Source organism: Drosophila erecta, unplaced genomic scaffold, assembly GCF_003286155.1.
Source record: "Drosophila erecta strain 14021-0224.00,06,07 unplaced genomic scaffold, DereRS2 tig00000092-arrow-pilon, whole genome shotgun sequence".
NCBI lineage: Eukaryota > Metazoa > Arthropoda > Insecta > Diptera > Drosophilidae > Drosophila > Drosophila erecta.
In genome coordinates, this window is record NW_020825207.1 from 8,593,516 (window position 1) to 8,613,741 (window position 20,226).

At 47.6% G+C, this 20,226-nt stretch overlaps 1 protein-coding gene across 11 annotated transcripts in view; it reads right to left on the bottom strand.

The window, feature by feature from the left end:
• Positions 1-20,226, bottom strand: part of LOC6549004 (PDZ and LIM domain protein Zasp) — a 54,493-nt gene that overhangs the window by 7,397 nt on the left and 26,870 nt on the right. For 3 of the 11 annotated variants that reach the window (XM_026981339.1, XM_015156851.2, XM_015156849.2), the window contains exons 3-10: positions 12,972-13,123; positions 12,744-12,900; positions 11,506-11,639; positions 10,735-10,829; positions 9,830-10,070; positions 8,219-8,413; positions 7,158-7,266; positions 3,624-3,777 (exon numbers count right to left, since the gene is read on the bottom strand). In XM_026981339.1, the coding sequence (XP_026837140.1) occupies positions 3,624-3,777; positions 7,158-7,266; positions 8,219-8,413; positions 9,830-10,070; positions 10,735-10,829; positions 11,506-11,639; positions 12,744-12,900; positions 12,972-13,123 (1,237 nt within the window). Of the gene's footprint in view, positions 1-888; positions 1,090-2,909; positions 3,096-3,623; positions 3,778-4,320; positions 5,443-7,157; positions 7,267-8,218; positions 8,414-9,084; positions 9,491-9,829; positions 10,071-10,734; positions 10,830-11,505; positions 11,640-12,743; positions 12,901-12,971; positions 13,124-20,226 lie in introns of those variants that run through there. The other 8 variants (XM_026981337.1, XM_015156839.2, XM_026981340.1 and 5 more) reach the window with 6 other exon arrangements.

Sequence of the window (20,226 nt, forward strand, 5' to 3'; positions counted from 1 at the left end):
TCGGCAACTCAATCGAAGCGAAGCCATGAGTGGATCGGAAAAGTTTTACGCCCAACCAACCCCCCATTGCAATTTGTTGACAGACAAACAAACAACGGTGTATCGCTGGCCGTATAAAGAGGGAAAATATTAAATGCGATTCAACAATAGTCGCTTTATGCCCCATGCCGGGGCAAATAAATTTTTTATTTCTTATTTTCAGAGCCATTTTCATGGCGAGCAACAATAAACACACGCACACACACACACACACAGGGAGCTGGGAGCTTGGAAATTCTCCTCGCTAGGCACGCATATTTACTTCCATTTTTTATGGGACCACGTCTGACTCCTCCCCCAAAAAAATACAGAAGTACAACAACAAAGGGAGGAGCCGCAGCCCAACATGGGGAAAATGGCGTCGACAGGTAGTCATTGGATTTTATTATGCATAATTCGGTATTGGCTGTAATTTCGCAGAAATTGAAAATGGCAGAAACACACGACCAACACGAGGACACAGGAGCGTTTCTGTGGCAGAAACAAACGGAAAACAAACAGGCCAACGAAACGAAGTTATGGCCGCAAATATTTTGTCATATCAAAAATGTTGGCAGCAGCAACAGAAAGTTTTTCGGCCATAATAAGAGGCAAAAGTTCTTCTTTATGTTTATTATTTTTGGCCCTGTGCTCACCCCCATTCTATTGTGTTCTTTTCTTTTCAGACAAAAGGCATGCAAAGTTGTGCAAAGAAAGAAATTTCCTAGAACAGCAGAGGACACAGTTCGATTAGTATTTATGTAGACACAGATACATATCTGGGCGTTCTGTATCTTAGAGCGCTTTAAGCAGTTTGCGGTTAGGCACGAAGCATTTATACTATGGTGCTTATAAAGATCTTCGGGAGTGTTTGTTTGAAGTATAACGCGCAGTTTATTGCTTAAAACTCATAGTATTCCATTCAACTCAAGAAGGTTTTAACATTTAGGTAGGTTTATATTCGCAGAATTTCCAGAATTTCGCCAACTTTGCACGCCTTTTGATTGGCGGCTGTGTGTGTATGTGGGTGAGGCATTGGGATTTTCTAATACGTGTAGGGGTAACCGTAACCTAAAAGAAGCAGAAACCAAAACAAAGGTTATTCGTGGGATAATGTCTCATGGCTAATGGCTAATGGGGCCGGGAAAACTATTGAGTTTCGCCCGATCGCAGAAATTAGATGGTGAAAGTGCCCTCCATAAATCCTCGCTCTGACGAATGCCAACCATTTGATGTATGGCCCCCTGGCATGCTTCAATATGCGCCCGCTCCCGCCAAGAAAAGTGCGGAAAATTCCTGGCTGAAACTGAGGCGGATGCTTGCTTGTTCGTATAATAATGGCTGGCAATTTATCTGCTTTCGTTTACATTTCCCGCTCCGTGTGGGAAAAGCTGCCCCAGTGCGTGCTGGCATTTGAGCAGGGCAAACATTTGTTTGCCAGCACATTTCTTCGTCTTTCTTTTTTTTCTTTTTCGCCCCCCGCCCAGCAAATTCGGAACTGGATAAGCCGCCACTCGATTTTTGGAGAGGCCACGAAAGCCTAAACCGAAAACCACAAATGATTTCTGCGGCTGTGCGTGATTTTCGCCTTGATTAGGAGATTGATTCCCGGCCAAGTGAAGATTTATGGCAGCAGAGGGATCCTCAGCAGTGCGTCCCTGGCTAATTGCATTTTTAATTGCTTAACGAAGGCGGCACTGGCAAAAATTGGCCCATAAATTGGTAGTGCGATTGCCGGCGCGGCCATATTTGTTGTTAATTCATTCCGTTATGACAGCCAGCCTGGCAGCGCGGTAATTGATAAACAAACAAACAAACAAGCCCACAGACAGACAAACACGGAGCTGCAAGGATATATGTGCAGTTGGCGAAGAAAAAATACCGGAAATTGCCGCGGGAGTGCCAAAGTGTTCTTGTTAAAGCCGCAAAATCACAGTGAGCAAGAAAATCCAACGCACATTAAGCTATGAAAATTACTAATGACAACTGCATAGTAAACATTAATAAATTTAGAGTCAATATATGGCACTGATTTGCATGATCTTCCTGGCTTCGTGCGGCAATTTTCTTGCACCGCCCACTGTCTGCGGCGGCATATTTGCGCTGCATTTAAAGCCCTTTTCGGTGAAAGGAGCGGAGGAGGCGGCCACAATGGCAGCAGCCACGCAGGCTGAGGCAGCAATGGCAGCGGCAACCAAATACATTTTATATCATTTATTTCTGTGAACATGAATGGCGCCGTTTCGTTGCAATGGCAACGCGTTACGTATACGCAGCGTATCGCTTTGGTTTGCTTTCATTCGGTTTGGTTTTTCGGATCGGTTTGGTTTGGTTGGGTTGCATTGGGTTGGGTTGGGTTGGGTTTCTGCACCCACTGCATTCGCAGTTCGCCGTTCGCCGTTCGCCTTTCAGCATTTCGACTGGCACACGGAAGTGGAAGATGGCCATCGCATTGGCATTGAAACCACCGATAGCACCAATGCCCCTTCCCGGCCATTTTGCGACCATTGTCAGTTTTAATTTCCCGTCTGGGCGCCATAATAATGATAAACACATTTTAAAATGCCTCCCCGCCTATTGATTGAGTTTGTCAACAAAATGTTTCCATTATTAATGCATTCGCGGGATGGGCTGGATGGGCTGGATGTTGGAGATGGGTGTGTAATCGTACCTGCTAATGAAATTCATTTCTGCGCTTCAACCTGAATGGGCTTGAATGGGCTTAAATGGCTTTATGCGGGCATGTGATATGGCAGAACTCTTTAAAGCAGCAACTTTCGAGTGTTATCGGGTCTCAACAAGTGGGTTTATCTACGGCTGTGGACTGTGTCGAACTAAAACTTGGCTGCGAGGCAATGCGATTTTCTTGTTGCATTTCGGCTGCATTTTACCTCGGTACACATTATTATTGTTGTAGCTGCCATAGTTGTTGTTGTTGTTGTGGTTGTTGCTGCTGTAGTTGTTGGTGTTGGAGGTGATGTAGGGGGACTGACTCGGGGTGCTATAATTAGATCCCATGGGGTAAGAGTTCCTATACTGCTGCTTCTGCTGCTGCTGCTGGTACCTTACATTACGACCTACATACATACAGGGCACAGAGAAATGGGCATATGTATATACACGGGCAGCAGACAAAATATGTGCGAGTATAGGTAGAGTAACCTAAGCTATGCTAATGTTTTATGCAGCCACATTTGCCAAATAGTTTTCATTTAGTTGCTCACGAGGGCGGGGTGTAACGAGCAGAAAATGGTTTTAGTAAATTTCGCCAGAAGCATCTCGATTATTTCGATCATTTGAGGTCCGTTATGGGTTAGTTCTTTTCGGGTTTGTCCACGGCTTTCGGTTACGGTTAAGTCATGTGCAATTTATTTCGATAAATATATATATACAAAACAGAAATCCGGTTAATACTATACAACAATCGATCGACTGCCTCGTCTATCACTCACATTCTCAGGCTAACAACAAAAGGAACTAACTGCGGGCTAAATCAGGTGTTCGGTATACTCGTATGGCACAAAACATGGTACAAAATCCCAATTGGCTTAGCGACTAGACCCATTCACCTTCTGACAGACAGCCGTCGTCATCATCATCCTTACCTTGTTGGCCCACATTGCTGCGGGGCAGGGTGGCGTACGGGTTTTGGCCACCGGGAGCGGGACGCGGCGACTGCTGCTGCTGCTGCTGCGGCGGATAGGACACCGGCGACTTGGGAGCGGCGGCGCCGAAGGGACGAGCGTAGCCCTGGTTCACCTTTGGACGGGAGAAGTGGAAGTGGACTATTAGTGGGGCTGCTGCGATTTCATTCGGGCCAACACATTACAACACTTAACACAGGTCAATTAGTTTTCGGGCCTAAACTGAGCGAGCTGCGGCGCGAGCTGAGCGGAGCAGAGTGCGAGGTACTTACTTCTTGGACTAGGTCATTCTTGGTGGTCATTCGGGTGGGGCAGGACGGCGAGCAGCAGGGATTTGTGCTCGACATGTATCCTTGAAGCAGGATACTTACACCGGGAATACAGATTTAACAAGTCGATGACAGTTGGCAACACATTTCAAAGGTCTTAGCCACTGCATATCTTTTATAGAAAAATCTAAGAAATCTTGTCTAATACTTAGGATGCACAATTTGATAGTTATTTAACTTAAAGGCTGCACTGCCAGCTTTAATTTCGACTCAAACTTGATTTAGACCTGTTTATATTTATGATTTATGGCGCCCCAACTGTCCTTTAAATTGAACTCCTCCCTGCTGCTCGCTGACCTCGACCTTGGGGGCGGAGTGGGTGGGTTTACCTTGTAGCTGGGGCACGCCCCCTTCCCGGGAGCCTGCACGCTGCGGATGACGTTGCCGGTGAGCGTGACGTACTCAAAGGGCTGATCGCCCCCGCCGGCGGTGGGTGGCTGCGGTGGTGGTGGGGCTATAGCCACCGAGTCGGCGCTAATTTGGCCATAAATCGAAGAGGGCTCATCTGCCACGTAGGCGGACATATTGTCTGTTGATGATGCTGTTGCAGCTGGGCTATCTGTTGCAGTTGCTGCTTGGGGTGTTGCTGCCGCTGCTGCTGCTGCAGCGGTTGGCGCTACTGTTGCTACTGCTGCTTGGGAGCTTGCAACCTGATGTGGGTTAAATTTCAATTGATTAGCAAGTGTCGCCGTGAGCGCTGCCACAAGCGGCTGTTGCTGGTGTTGCTGGTGTTGTAGGTGTGGCAGGTGTTGTTGGGGTGTGGTGCTTGCCGCTGATGCCACTGCAAATGGCTTGGCCGTGTTGTTGTGTTTTAGTGGGGGTGCTGTTGTCGCTGTTGCTGTCGCTGTCGTGTGCTGTGTGGTGTTGTGGTGGTGTTGCTGCTGCAGCTTGTTGGAGTACTCTTTCAGCAGCTGGTTGTAGGCATTGGGGCTCTTGTTCTGCGTATTCATGTCGTTCTCGTTCTGCGCAGCCTGCAGCCTGTAATTCGTCACGGACTGAGCCTGGGGAGGAGGCGGCGGCGGCGGGGAGGGCGGCGTCATGGTGTAATTATCGCCCTGGCCAGCGCCAGGAGCAGCCAAAGCCACCTCCAGTGACGTGGAGGAGCCGGATGTCTGGCGCGAGTGCAGGGGCGAACCAAAGCGATCCAGGGACAGAGTGGAGGAGTAGCTCTGCTGGCTCTGGCCCACGCCGCTGCCGCTGCCGCTGCCACTGCCACTCCCACTGCCGCTGCCGCCCACTCCGGAGGAGGAGGAGCCGCTGGAAATGGATGACAGGCTGCTGTGGGTGCGAGTGTGCTCCTGCTTTTGCTGCTGCTGCTGTTGCTGCTGCTGCTGGATGGTGGACATGTGTTGCTCCGGAAGGACTTGCTGCTGCTCCGCCTCGTACTGCAGCAGCTGGGTGGGCGAGGGGGGCGGAGGCAGGGGCAACTCCTGGCTGCTCTCAGACTCAGGCTAAATGGGTTAATGCGGGCAGGCGGGGGTTAACAAAGGCGGTTAATTAAAATGCACGAGCAATGCAAGTGGAGCACAACCTACGGCTGATGAACTAAAACCCCATTGCGTGTACTATATACTATATGCAGTGTGTGTTTGTGTTTGTGGTCGTGTTCTAAAAACGGCTAATAGGTCAAGGTCAATGGGTGGGCTAAATAGCAGCCCCACTCCAACTGGGAAATGCTGAAGAGCAGCCATATTCCTTGGGTAATCCACTTGGGTGATTATGCAACCTGCGCAAATCTGATTCGCTAGAAGAGTTCTCTTCCGCTGAAGTCACTGAAATAGAGTCGTTTCACTTGGTTCGCTAATCGTTGATCGTTGGAGGGCAGCACGTGAGCCGATTTTTGGACACTGTGTCGCTTCTGCGTTGTCCGCTCGCTGCGGACACAGTTACGGACACAGTTACGGACACTTCGCGGACACGGACACGCACACGGACTCCGTCGGGAAACGAGATGCGCACTGAGCACAGGGCGCAAAGAAACTGCGGCCACGGCGGCCAAAAAGCTGCCAACACGCTGCAGCTGTGAGTTTTTTATAGATGGCCAAAAGGCAAAAAATAAAATAAATAGCCGAGAACGAGAATGAAATGAGTAAAAAGCAGCGCTTGGCATATATATTTAGCTTCTAGCAGCCATTGCACATTTTCGCGAAATGCGCTGGCCGCTGCAAAACAGAAAAACAGAAAAACAAAAAAATAGTAAAATAGACTCGGCAGCCGCCGTTCACTATTTATACCGCCGCGCAATCAATCTGGCCATGTCGATCGCATTGATTCGCCGTCCGTGTCAAGGGGCAGTCCTCAATCTCTCAGTGAAAGCACACCCCTCCTGGGATGCCAAGCCCTTGAGCTGCTCACCCAATCAGCCGTAGGTCGGTACCACCAACATAAACAATAAATCCATGCAAGGCAGGCAGAGGACTCACGGAAAAACACAGAGTTAAATAAATGGAAACACAGGCAGCACACACACACAGGAAACAAGGAAAATGGCATGACAACGTGTCAAATCGGTTTAAATGAATTAACCATTTGATCAATACATGAAAACAATGTGCAAATTATGCTCTTGATGTTTTCAAATAATTTCCACAAATAACTACGCAAAGTTTTGTGCTCTGCTGGCAAATGCATGCAACTCTTTCGCATTCATTTGATCGCTTTGTGGCCAGGAAAAGCGGAAAAGTGGAAGAGTGCGGAACGGCAGCCAAAGAAAACAGTAAACAAGAAGCGTTTCTTGATAAAATTGCACGAGATGCTTGAACTTCTTTGCTGGCAAAAACTTTTTGCATTATATTGCATTTTTCTCGGCCCCCGCCCTCTCCTCGTTCCCCTCGTCCTGCAGATGATTTTTAACATTTTAGCATATGTCGGATGCTGGCGCTTCCGGCGAAATGTGCTGAGTTTAAGCAAACATTTTCCCTAGCAATATGATAGAATTGAATGTTGCAAGAGCAGATTCAGGTGCGGAAGATTCGGGGGTGGAAAAGCCGCCGCATATTTTCCCTCAACTGATTGTGTGTTTGGCTGTGTCTCTATCTCGATACGTCTGTGTTTTCTTATTTTTCGGCGAGTGTCTGACCTTGTTTTAGCCACGGCAGGGAACACTTAACACTTGACAGGTGGAACTTAGGCACTTCTACTGCCACCTGGCGGAATCTGTACTTACCGGTGCCGGAGCTGGGGCGGAGTTTCCATTGGAGTAGCCGTTCGAGCTGCCACCGTATCCGTGCGAGTTCAAGGCCGACGAGATGGTGGAGGCACTCAGCTTGGTGTTGCTGTGCGGCGGCAATGGAAAATAATAGAAAAGATAGGGAATACCTTAGACAAGTGCCACGTAAATCAGATTTGCCAGCGGTAATTGGCTGTCAGCGCCGTTCGCCTAATTGGCCCCCAGTGCAAGACCTTTAATTTGGTTTGGCCAACGACATTGCTTTAAATTAGGCAAACAGCCCACCAGAAACGCAAAACAAATTCCAAATGCCAAATGCAAATTGCAACTGTCACTGGCAGTTTGAACATTTTTGACACACCAGCAATATCGCACACCCGCAGGCATTTCGCCCACCTACATGTGTGTTCATATTGCAATCGCAATCGCAATCGATTGGTGGGAAAGTGGGGAAAGTACTTGGCCAACTCGTTGGGCATCGTTTTAGTTGGCATGCAAAGTATGCGGCACACACATATGTTGCCAATTCATTTATTAAAAATTTGCGGCACAGCCGATGACACGTCAGCAGAGCAATCAGTGTCGCCTCTTTCATTTCCAAAAGCGTCGATTGGCCAAACAAAAATTAAACAAGGCAGTGAAAACGAATGGATAGTTGAATTCGAAGAGCTAATGCCCTTCGCACGCACAGAACTATCTAAGAGTCTTCAGCTTTGAAAATCTAACGAAGTTCTAATTAAGCACTACCAAAATTATCATCTATAATATCCTGATCGATGTTTTGATTATAATTTAATATCAAGACAATATATATATCGCAATATCCCTTTGCAGAGTATTTTGCACTGCAAATACTCGGTTGAGCACGGCGATTTTTCGTAGCCGGCATGTCAGTCGTATTTTGGCATATACGAACACGCTGAATTTATTTATATTTCATTTTCATGTGAGCCCAGGCCCTTCTACCCGCCCCCCTGCTGCCACCGACCAATTGGCCGTGTAAAGGCGCATGCCGCAAAAAATCTGATAAAATATTGGCCATAACTCCGATCACTTACGGCTTGATGGGAACGGGGACGTAACCCTCGGTGCCGGAGGGGGGATTGTTGATGGCGGCCTGCTTGGCGTGGATGTCGCAGTAGAGCTTGTTGTTGAAGTTGTAGTAGCCCTGGTTCTTCAGCGAGGTGCCACACGTGGCGCACTTGAAGCACTCCACGTGCAGGTTCTTATCCTTGATGCGCACGAAAACGCCACTGAAAAATGGGTGTGGAAAAAGCGGTATTACTAGCGGGACTACATAAATGTGGGTTCGAGGAGCTCTTCAGGGGTCAATGAGGGTTATATGTTCCCATTGCCAATGAAAGTACAATGCATTGTAACGAGAACGGATTTCCGTTTGAACTATTATCTCTGAGATGGTTACTACAGTAGTTAAACTACTTAATCTTGCCACACAAAACCCTTAGAAGAGCCCCTCAAGTGCAGACACTGAACGCGATGATTGATCGAAAAGCACTTGATTGCTGGATTACAACTGATAGAGCTCCCTGTGCATTCGTGTGTGTACATTGCAACAGTGGCCAAAAGGCAATCGGTTAGCCGTGTTGCAGGTAATGCGAGAAATATGTAAAAAGCTATAATGCATTATTGAGTTAAGCTCCGAACGGCGAGCCAATTAAACTGGCATACAAATTAATACAAATGATGGTTCCCATGGATCTGGTCTGGATCAGGAGCTTTATTCCTGGCTGTTGTGGGAGCAGGGAGCTGGAGCCCAGGTGCTTGGGAATATTGCGTGAATGGCAAACAATTGACTTCGGCGCCGTGAGTTCGTGGAATAAATGCGAATTAAAATGCAGACACACGGGGTGGGGGAACAACAGACGCATGAATTATCATTGAACGGCGAACAACGCATCCTTACACAATGCCCACGCCGCACAGCCGGCATGCCGGATGTCCGCTGGCGGCCAATGGACGTGGTCGTCCATCCTGGTCGGTGGCCAGTGCCGCCGCGGCCGCCTCCATTTCGGCCTTGTACTCGGGCCCCTGGAGGCCGGGGCAGATGGGCAGCACAATGATGCGCGGATCGGCCTGCTCCTGCTGATCCTGCCTGGGCTGCTCCACGTTATCCTTCGGGGCCACCGGCAAACTGGGCCTGTGTGGCGCCTCCGGCGCCAGGCTATTCGACTGCAATGGAACACCAATCCGCTCATCCTGCTGATTCTGCTGCTGCTGCTGCTGATGCTGGTGGTGCAGTGGAGTGCGTCGCTCGTTGCCACCGATTGCGTGGCTCTGCGTCCAGTAGAAGTTGGCGGGACTGTGTGGCTCTACACAATCGCAGGCATCGCCATTGTCATTGCCATTGAAGCGGAAAAGCTCAGTGAGTTATTTGGATAAATCATGTGCACAACCTGCCTACAGTCTGCTCCCTCAAACCGAACCCACTAAGCACCCCACTAGTTGCTGGCTATTAGTTACTAATGCGAAAGCATCGCGCTTGTTCTAGCTGTTAGTCAATGTGCATACACAAATGCTGGTTCACACACAACGGAGAGGGCATTCGATCGGTGCGATAAGGTGATATCTTGGAGTTATCACCCTGTCAGTCCCGGTCGATACCCTGTGTTCCTTTCACAAGCAGGTGATATCCAATCGGAGGCACTTACGTAATGAGGCGCTCGCACTCGGTGCAAATGTTCTGGCCAGTTGGGAGTCCGCCGGTGCTCGGGGGCTTGGGGGAGTTCACGGGGGCGCTGACATGGCGAGTGGTGCTCGACTGCTGTTGTTGTTGCTGGTGATAGTGTTGCTGGTGTTGGTGTTGGTTGTATTGCTGTTGTGGTTGCTGCTGTTGCTGTTGCTGTTGCAGTTGCTGTGGTGCATCATGCTCGTAGTGGCTGTTGCCGAATGCTGTTGGTGTGTGTGGGTGTGGGCCGTGTTGTCGATAGTCGTTTGTTTTGGTGCGTATGAAAAACAGTTTAAATACAAACAAGAGTTAGACAGATAGATAGACAGAAGGTGGGTTGCAATGGGTGTGTCTATGGGTATACTTTAGCAGTCAATGGGAGACAGAAATGAGCTGGCAAGACACAAAAAATTGAGCTCATGCTGCAATCGGAACTAATCAGATAACTAAACTACATGACCCCTTCTATCGATCAACTACCAAGTGATTGCCCATACGAAACCTATTGCTTCTGACTAAAAATAATACTTTACTATCTACGACTTATTCCGTGCAGGTGACATTGAAATTGTTGGTTAATATATATATATTTGAAGACATGACTGTGTGTGGGCACTAGAAATGTGTCTTCACATAGAGAAAACGAAAGTCCATCTCCTTCTGGTTGTCTGATGGGTTAAACGACAAAAAACAAAACAAATTGGTTACAAAATCCCCATTTCAAGGTCCCTGCTGGGCGTTTTAAAAAAATCATTGGCTAGCATCTGGCAGACTGCCCGCCCACCTCGCCCTCCCCCTGCTAATCGCCCAGCACATCGCTCACGAGCGGATTGGCACCGTCGTTCAGGATGAGCAGCAGGCGGGCCAGCTCATAGTTGGCGTCATTACCTGGAGTGGACTGGCCGGTCTCCTCCTCGCGCAGGAACTTCAGGACCTCGGAGCGATCGCCCTGGTACTCCTTCTCGTTTTTCTTGAAGTTGACGCTGAAAGCAGAAGAAATTTATTAAACTCCAATTAAGAATGCTCAGCAACTGAGTATGCTGTGCGAAAACACTTGGAACAGCAAAAAAACTGACATGGAAAAGGAGCAGAATCTCAGAGCAAGCAAGGAGAGCTTTAACGATTGGGAAAAATGAAAAACTGGAAACGCAGGAGTAAATGAAACCAAGAGCTCTTGTGCTCGGCTTGTAGCATACTTTCAGGCGTGCACACAGCGCAGCCCGAAAGTATGCTCCACTAAGTGAGTGAGTGGCGGCAACAAGATTGTTACGCATCCGCCGCGTTGGCCGGCAATCCCCCAAAGAAATTAAGCGCTAAAGGCGCGGGCCACGGTCCCACGCGTGCGTTTTGGCCCGCAAAAGTCGACAACTGGCACAAGCCGAAGCCCTTGGCCCGACTTGTGCAGCTACGGCTATCATTTGCCAAATTGCACTCTCCGTTTCGAGCGGCCTGCGGTTTCTCGCACGCTGTGCTTTCTGCTTTCTGAGTCTGCTAAATTTGTTGTATTTTTTCTCTTGGCTCAGCGCAAAGCAGAACAGAGAAAGAACACTATTAAGTAAAACTTTTTCTGATATTTTGCACTGTCACGGCTGCGGCCCAGACAATTGTTTGTTGCCTTTTCCCCAGCTTTTCGCCCAGACTTTTCCCGGAAAAACTTACCCGAGCACACCGCCAGCCAAAACCTCCGCCTGGGCCGAGAGTGTTTCCGCAATAGATTCATCGCTGTAAATGCCAACCGGGGTGTTGTATTGTTTATTGACAATGCTCTTCACGCCGCCATCGCCGCCGTTGGACTAAAAAAAAAATAAGTGTGAGATGTAGGAAATACATGAGGCTCAGAAAGTGTGAAATGAGCAAAGATTCTGGTGAAATGAATACAGGAAAGCGGAGGTCGCCCACGCACTTATTGTAATTGGAAGATACTGTTCTTCATGTTTAAGCCCTCCTCTGCGCTTCTCACAATGCCAACCTAACTGACATGGAGCCTAAACATTTTTCAATTGAATATTAGAAATAATAGAAACAATTAGCAGCATATTGCCATATTCTGTTCCAGATTGAGTTGTGTATCCGTTTATCTCGGTACTTAAATACTGAGATATGTGTGTAGCTGTGGTGCTTGCAATATCTCAGTAACATTTTAGATAGGATCACACACGGCCCTAAATCAAATGAAGCTGCAATGCTTCCCATAATGTTGTTCCTGAAACTTGGCACATAAAATGATCCCAAATCAATTTCATGTCCGTTGTCATTGGCTGGAGCTATTATTATACAAATTCATAACAATAAAATGTACGTAAATGTATGCATATCACAAACACAGACGCACCAAGAGAGACATTACTATGCATGGCATGGCATAGATACAGATGCGTGGGTGAGTGAGTGTGTGTGAGAGACCTTTTGCACATTAATTCTTGCCAGGCAAATAATCCTAGCACTCATATTCATTACTCATTCTGACACTTTTCAAAACTACGCACAAACAAACTGAGCGTCAGACAGACAGACATCGTATAAATGCAAATGTTGTCAACTCATACTGAGCGTTTGGGGTCGGGGCGAACGGGTCTACGGGTCTACGGGATTTCGGGTTTGGGGTCAGGGGTTAGGGGTTAGGTGGCCCAGCCCAACAACCGAAAATGAAATGAATGAATATGAAAAGCCACAGACAGACAACAAAATAAACGCAAAGTGCGAGCCGTGTGGAGTGTGGGCAGTCAAGGACTAACTATCAACATCATTGGTCATCATCAGGACGTCAGCATCAGCTGGGCCACTAAAACTTTCCGCATTCCCAACTTTGGGCTGCCAGTTTATGAATTTTATAAATGATGTGGTGCGAGGATGGGCATGGGGATATACTCTGCGTGATTGCAAATTAGTACACTCACGAAGGGACGGGCCGCGTTGTTGTAGCCACAGCCGATGTGCTGGCTGTCCTGTTGTTTGTGAGCCAGAGAGGTCTTCGTCACCGTCTGCAGATACGGCGAGTTGGGCTGCGGCACATTGCCAGTCGGTGTCACATGCGGCCGCCAGGTGGAGCCACCGCTAAAGGGTCACAAAAGAAAATTGCGATAATATTCAGAGGCTTGTTTTGGAAAGTGGTCCCATCTACTTACCGCTGCACTGTGATGACAAAGTTGTTGCCGGAGCGCACCACAATGTCCTGGGCATCCTTGTGCCGCAGATTGAAGACATCCACGTCGTTGATCTTGACCACCGCATCGCCGGGCTGGAGGCCAGCCTGCTCGGACAAGCTGCCGGCGTTCACCTGGAAAAAATCACAGAAAAACAAGACCGGTTAGTAACCATTACTCAAGTCAACATCGATTTGCCATGGCCATAACTCACTACCCTGAAAATGCCTAGTTGGCCGAACCGGGCTTCAAATTTATTATGCTGCAACTGCAAAAATTATGAGCGGCACTCCGAGTTCCAAACTCTCGCTGACTTTAGCCGAATACATCCCCCATGTCCATCGAAACATGCAGATAAAGATATACATATGTACATATATATCGTATGTATATATCTGTGTTTTTTGCGGCCCGCAACTGTTGGCCAAAGTTTAGTTTTATAGGCGCTGCTTTGTGTGCGTTTTTGGTGTTTGTTTTCATCATTTATTTATTTCCGAATATATGCATGTTTTCGGGCGCTCCGACATCCACGGGGAAATCGTGCGGGAAAATGCCATAAATTTGCACGATTAAAATCGTAAAAGTTACGCCGGAGATTCTTCTATATGGCCAGCGGCTGTGTGGGAGGCACTGACGCATACAGCCGTCAGAGAATTTTCAAATTTCAAACTTAAAATTGAAATGGCAGGCAGTGACTCAGGCACGGAGGGTTTCGAATAACTAGTCATTTCCAAGTTTGGATTGCGGAAACAGTACTCGCAAATGTAGAAAACGACACTCACTGTTTATAATATAGAATGTCACATAGAATGTGAATTCTCATTTTTGGACAAATTGTAATTGCAGTCCTTTCTGGACATTTATTACTGCGAAAACAAAGTGGCCAAAAGCACACCCTTCAGGTGAGCTCTTCAGCTCCATTTAAACTCAGCCTTCTACGGCAAATTTAAAGCCGCTTAGCATGAAAGTCACTTGGCCTGTCAATGTCGCTTCATCAGCCAAACTAACCAACTAAGCACACACTCGATCCCTGGCGCACATAGATACACTCATCAGGCTAAAGTCCACAACCACAAAATACAGCCACAGTGGAGCGCGGAGGGCGGGGCTCCACTGCTCCTGTTGCTCCACTCGGGGTCTAGGCCAAAAGCTTGGTCGGAGGGGGTGGGGGGTGCTTGGTGCGAAAGGAGGTCCGAACGGGGCTCAGGTGTGCCCCAAAATTATACGCGCCATGCACGTATCCACTTTGGCAAATTGTCTGTTTATCAGACAACTGGCAGGCCCAGTCAGTCAGTGCTCGCCAGCCCCCTGAAAACCCCCCTGAAAACCCCCTGAAATCCCACCTGCAAGCCCCCTTTCGACTGTGGTCGGTTTATATTTGCACAAAACGGGCGACGCTCGTGCAAAAACAAACACAAAGAGAGACACTCGCACACAGATACGCCGCCCCGGTGTGTGTGAGCATAAATATTTCATTGGCGCACTCACCAAGCGAGACACCTAAATTTTGTAATATTTACAAAGTTGCCAAAAAACGACGAACCCCCCCCGAAACCGAATCGAATTGAATCGAAGCGCAGCGAATCGGAGCAGCCGAGCAGAGCCGACAGGTTAACCGAGCCACAAAAATGTACACAGAGGAAAAAACCCCAAAATATTAAATTAATAGCTAAAAAGTAACTCTCTAAATGTATACTCTCGCATTTGAATTATATTTCCAAGGAATTAAGTGTGGAAGATTTCCCTTTCAAAATAATAGAACAGGAATATGTATCTTTTAACTGCTGAGATCCTCTGATAATGTAAAAATATTTATACAAAGTTACAAAAAATACTTGGCGTGCAATTTCATATTTATCTTTGATTTAATTACACAATGCAGTTAAGTGCAATAGAAAAGTATTATTCTCTTGCGTGCAACTTGAGTGCAATTTTTGACAGTGCACACAATACCAATGGCAAAACCAAAACTAAAGCCAAATCCAAGTCCATATCCGACGTGTGCCGTTGACATGTTCATTTTCTTGTTGTCGGCTGGGGGGAAAATTGAAATTGCTTGGCCAAGGTGTTTTCCAGACAGCAACAAATAAGTCCTGGCTCATCCCCATGTCCTCGCCCCCTCGTGCTCCCATGCCCTCATCATTCAGCCAACCGAAATCAAAGCGAACGCGGCTCGAAGAGCATTTTTTTGGGCACGGCAACGTGGGTCGGGGATATTGACATTTGGACGGTTTTATGAGTACCTGCGATCCGTGTTTGTATCCCCACCCATGCGAATATCTATCTGTGCGCCGGTTCGACATTTGTCAGCTTTATAGCATTTGCGGCAGGCCGACAATTGACAGAGCATTTGTTTTTGCTCTTTCGAATGACTTATGAGCGGCCAGCTGTGCGAGGAGATGGAGCAGGCCCAAATGGCATTACCAGGAGCTTTGGCCCGCCCTGGGTCGCATTATTAGTTTTGCTGCCAGCTTCCAGATCCCTCAGGTCGAGCTCGTTGCCCATTTGACATTGTTTGTTATGACAAACGCAGGACGCCCTATTCCGTGCGGAGTACATCAGTTGGCAAAGAGCATTTGTCACGCTGAGGCCTTATCTAAGTTGCCTTATCTGAACATAAAGTTCATTTTGGTGCAGCCCTTGCATCTTAAAGCCTTCTCTGCGCCGCTCTTAAAGTCCAAAAGCGAGTACTTCACGCCCACTAAGCAGTGCCATGTTTTTAGGTGCCCCACAGCTCACATCCTCACGCCTCCTTCCGCAGGACATTAATGTGGTGTCCTGGCGCAGTGGATGTGTGTGGGTGCGCACTGGGAACAGGACAACTAAATGAGGGGGAAAGCTGCAGCAGGCAAATGATGATTTATATAGCGAGTGGACGGAGCCTGGGCGAAACATGCCCGCTCGAGAGTAAATGTTGTAAAAATAATTTCATTTGCATTATCATCAGCATTTTGCTGGCTTGTGTGTATTTAGCATTTTACTCCGCATCTGCATATGTGTGCTCTCTGCTTCTTTCGACGGCCCCACTTGAGAGGAGCTCTTGAAATTATATGCGTTATGACAAATACTCCCAGATACGGCCAAGTGGCTTTCGTTGCGATGTTGGTTTGGCGCTGGCAGCTTGACAAACATTTCCACAAAAGTATGAAGAATTTCATCTCGTCTCGCTTCTCTTCGTTTCGTTTCGTTTCGTTGCTGAGTTGTTGAAGTGTTTGATTTGCCGGAGTCGAGGAAAAATGGTTTCGGCCATCGAGCATCCAAAATCCATAAAGCAAATGAAATTCTGTGGACCGAACCAAACCAAACCGAAGCCAAAGCCAAAGCCAAAGCCAAAGGCTCGTAATCAAGTCAACTAAGCGCTGCTCAAATCCATTCAAGTGCATTAAAATTGAATTTCGTTCAGCACACACACACACACACACACACACGAACATCGATGGATCGGAGACAAAACAACAACAATGGAACAAAAACCAAACCAAAATGCATTCGCTTATGGGTGGGGGGTGAAATTGGGAAAGACGGGGCCATGCTCACACATTGTATGCAAAATATTTATGTTGATAAATCAAGTTTGCTTTTGTGGATTAGGTGTATCTCAAATAAATTGAATTTGTGGCGTAAATTAAGCCAGAACCAAGAGCCAGGATACACACTTGCAGGACTCCAAAGTGGATGCCTAACAGCCAAGTTCTGCCAACTTGTCGGCCAAGTTATGAGCTTGTTTAATTGAAAATAAATCTGCTTAAAGCCCCAGCTGAGGCGAGCAATATGACAGCGACACACTCCCATTCTCCCCAGCCTCGCCCCCCCTATCGCAGCCTCTTGAGGGCCGTAAAGGGCGAAAAGAGAAATTGCGGAAAAGTCGTAAGTAGAGCGAACATGAACCGAGCAGATAAAATACAAAATACTGCGGAAATGCAGGGCAAATACAATGAATCTCAATGTGTATGAATATGCATGCTGCATCACTCATACGCCACGTTCGCCCCCTTCCAGAAGCCCTCGCCCGCTGGTAAATCACTGGAGTCCCGAGAACTGCGGCACTGCGCTGATGCGGCTTTCTGGCACAAACAAATGGCAACCACAACACTTGACCAGCGCGACTGCGAACGGGATGGTATGGGTTATGGTACTGGGTACTGGGAACTGGGAACTGGATCCCGATGGGCAAACAGTTTGCAACTAGTCTGAGCTGGCAGCGATTAAAACGAGCCAAAGAGTGAATGAAAAACAGCAAACTACCGGCTACAGAAACAATTCACTCTGCCTGGCAGTTTAAAGTGCCAGTGCTGCCTCCATTTGGGCCACACTTCAGCTTTAAGCCCTCGACATGCTTTCGTGCCCTGCCCATGCACATTCAATTAGATTGGAAAAAGTCACCAAATCACTTGCTAATGGCTTCGGCTTTGAACGTCGCTCCTCTAACCATCATCATCGGTCCGGGCTTTGCAGGGCTGACCAGTGAGCCATCCAGTCAGTCAGACAGCGAGACAGACAAATAATATTTATTTATTGATGGCGAAATATGGGCGGCAGCAACTGCAACATCGTGGCACCCGCCAAACTGTCGGCAACATTTATAAATTATGATTGCAATCAACGTTCAACAAAAGCGCGTTCCACCATCAGAAGGCTGGCTTCGTTTGGTCCAGGGTTGTAAGTTGCAAGTTGCTGTTGTACTCTATAACTTTGGGTATTAGCAGCCCCAATGGGAATACTTTCATTCCCCGTCCCGACATGAACATATAATAAGACTCTTACACTCGATTTTAATTTAAAATAGTTTGCAATACTGCGGAAACTGAAATCAATTGATTGATATTGAGCTTCAAGAGTTTGTTTCCATCTACCTTCGATACTTTTTCTCCCAAGTATCTTAAACCTACTCAAGTGCCAAGTCTTGTAAAACAATTCCAGCTCAATATTTTTAATAATCCACTTCAGTTAGAGTATTACAACATAAGTAAGTGCTTTGTAACTAGATCTCGCTTTTTGATTTGGTAGAACGACAGATGCAGCCGCACTCCCAGAAAATTGATGGGGGAAAGGCGGAAAAAGCGTGAGAGTGAAACACAGTCTGGCTGCAATAAGCGTGACAATTTATATAAATGTTGCATATTCATAACGAGGAGCAATGGGAAAAAACGTTGCCACAATGCCGCGCATTTTGCGGCAGCCAGCTCCCGGCTAATGAATGTTGGCCAAACGGAGGAGGAATTCCCATGCGGAGCAGTCACTGCCGGCGGGCGGATTCCAATTCCAATTCCGTTTCTCCGCTTCACATCCCAGGGATTTTTCTAGTCCGCTGCGTGGGCGCAGCCAGTATGCGAATCATTAATCTGCCGCTAATGCCGGACCTCGCTCGCAGGTCTGAAGAAAGATTCGGACACTCACATATGGTCAGGATGGATGTATCTTTGTATCTTCGTATTGGGTATCTGCGCATCTGTGGGCTGATGTGTGGGGATTTCCTGGACAGCTGAGGCAACACCTACCGAGAAACGACAGTCGCCTGGAGGGGCTTGGCTTTGGCTTTGGCTTCAACTCTTGCACACTGGACACTTGTGAGTTGTGACAGCAGCAAAATGGGTAAAAACGAGTGAGAAATTGCCAATTGCATTTGCGGAGCTAAGCCAAGTCACGAATGGCCCAGGTACAGGTCCAGGTGAAAGTGCCGCTCACGCACGAGCTTGTGATAGATTCGCTGATTACTTCGGGGACAGGTTTTCTTGCAGTTCGAGATACAATTTAAACGGTGCCCACTCACGCATGGCATTTCTGTAATTTCTGCCGTTTTTTATGGCCCGTCGAGGAAAGTGCTCAACTGCATTTATGCACACAGCGGACTTTCAGGATCTACAGCAATAAATTGATGTAATAGCTTGTGATTCCCCTTACTTTTAATTTCTGTAATAAACTCACAGTGCGTATTTTTTCTGGGATTATAGCCAGAGATAGTTTCCTCAAGCAGGTTCCAATTTAATCATCCCCACTTGCTGCTCACACAAGCTCATCTGGCGGCTCATCTTCGTGGAGCAATTTACGGCCCCAGTTTCTACTTTCTGTCTCAGTCTGGAAATTGAGTTTAAATTGCTCTCAGCTGATGCCGCGGGTTCCTCTTACCAGGATAAACTAGAATTTCAATAAATGTCACATGTCCCGCGCTCCCTGCGTACGCAAATTGTTGATTAAAGCGAGCTGAGCGAGCTGAGCGACCTGAACCTGATCCTGGGCACCGGGGCCAAGAAGGGTTCATTAGGCAACGGGATATCTAGTTCCCCTGCACAAATATATATATGGGTTAATAAGGCGGCAGGATATATATGTATACACATATATAGTAGGTGCAGGATGTGTGCTGGTTCCACCTCGGCTGACATCTTGTGCCTTGAATGTCATTAGCGTGGCTTGGTGTTAGTTGCCCCCAGAGGCGAATCCACCGGCGGATGAAACCCCAAAAACCCAGCAGGGGCGCAGGAGGAAAGGGGTTTTCGGAGTTGGCAGACAACTGCCAACTGCCGCAGCGCAAACAAGATTAATTAAGGAATGTAAATTTCGCAAAATTACGCTCCATTGTTTGTCTCCATCTCGCTCTGGCTGCGTCCCCCAGTAGATTTCCATCTCTATCCTGCTGTGTGTGTGTGTGTGTGTGTGAGAAAGGGTGTTGAGATTTTTTCCATTAACAACATCATCAATGGGCCGCCGGTCGCAAGGTCGAAAGGTGTCCTGCCCCACCCACATTTCCCTGCCCCCGAAACCGCGGTGTTTGTTTTTGTGCGACGGGTTGTTGTTTGGGAATTTAGCGGATTTCTACTGACTGCGGCCAGGAGCTTAGCCAGCTTTTCAATTTCAGCCACAGCCGCAGCTCCAGATCCTGCCCATCTCCACCGCTACTCCTCATCCTGCTGCTCCTGGTTTTGACCAGAGTTCTGCGCTTGTCAGTCGCCGCATGAGCCATTTGAAGGGTTGGCCAACATTTTTAATTAGTGTCGTCAGCGTCGACGTTGTCGTTGTCGCTGTCGTTTGTTGCTGATTTCACCCAGTAATTCGAGATTAAAGGGGTGTGCTGTTTGTAATGGCAGAAGATAAACGCGAATCAGCTGCGCCTTCTGCTCCTAAAAATGATTCCCATTCCTCATTGTGTTGTTAGAAATCGAGCAGGATACCATTCGTATTCCTTGTGAAAACAAAATTTATATGAAGACGCATGTCTGGTTTTCTTGGGCAATGTCCT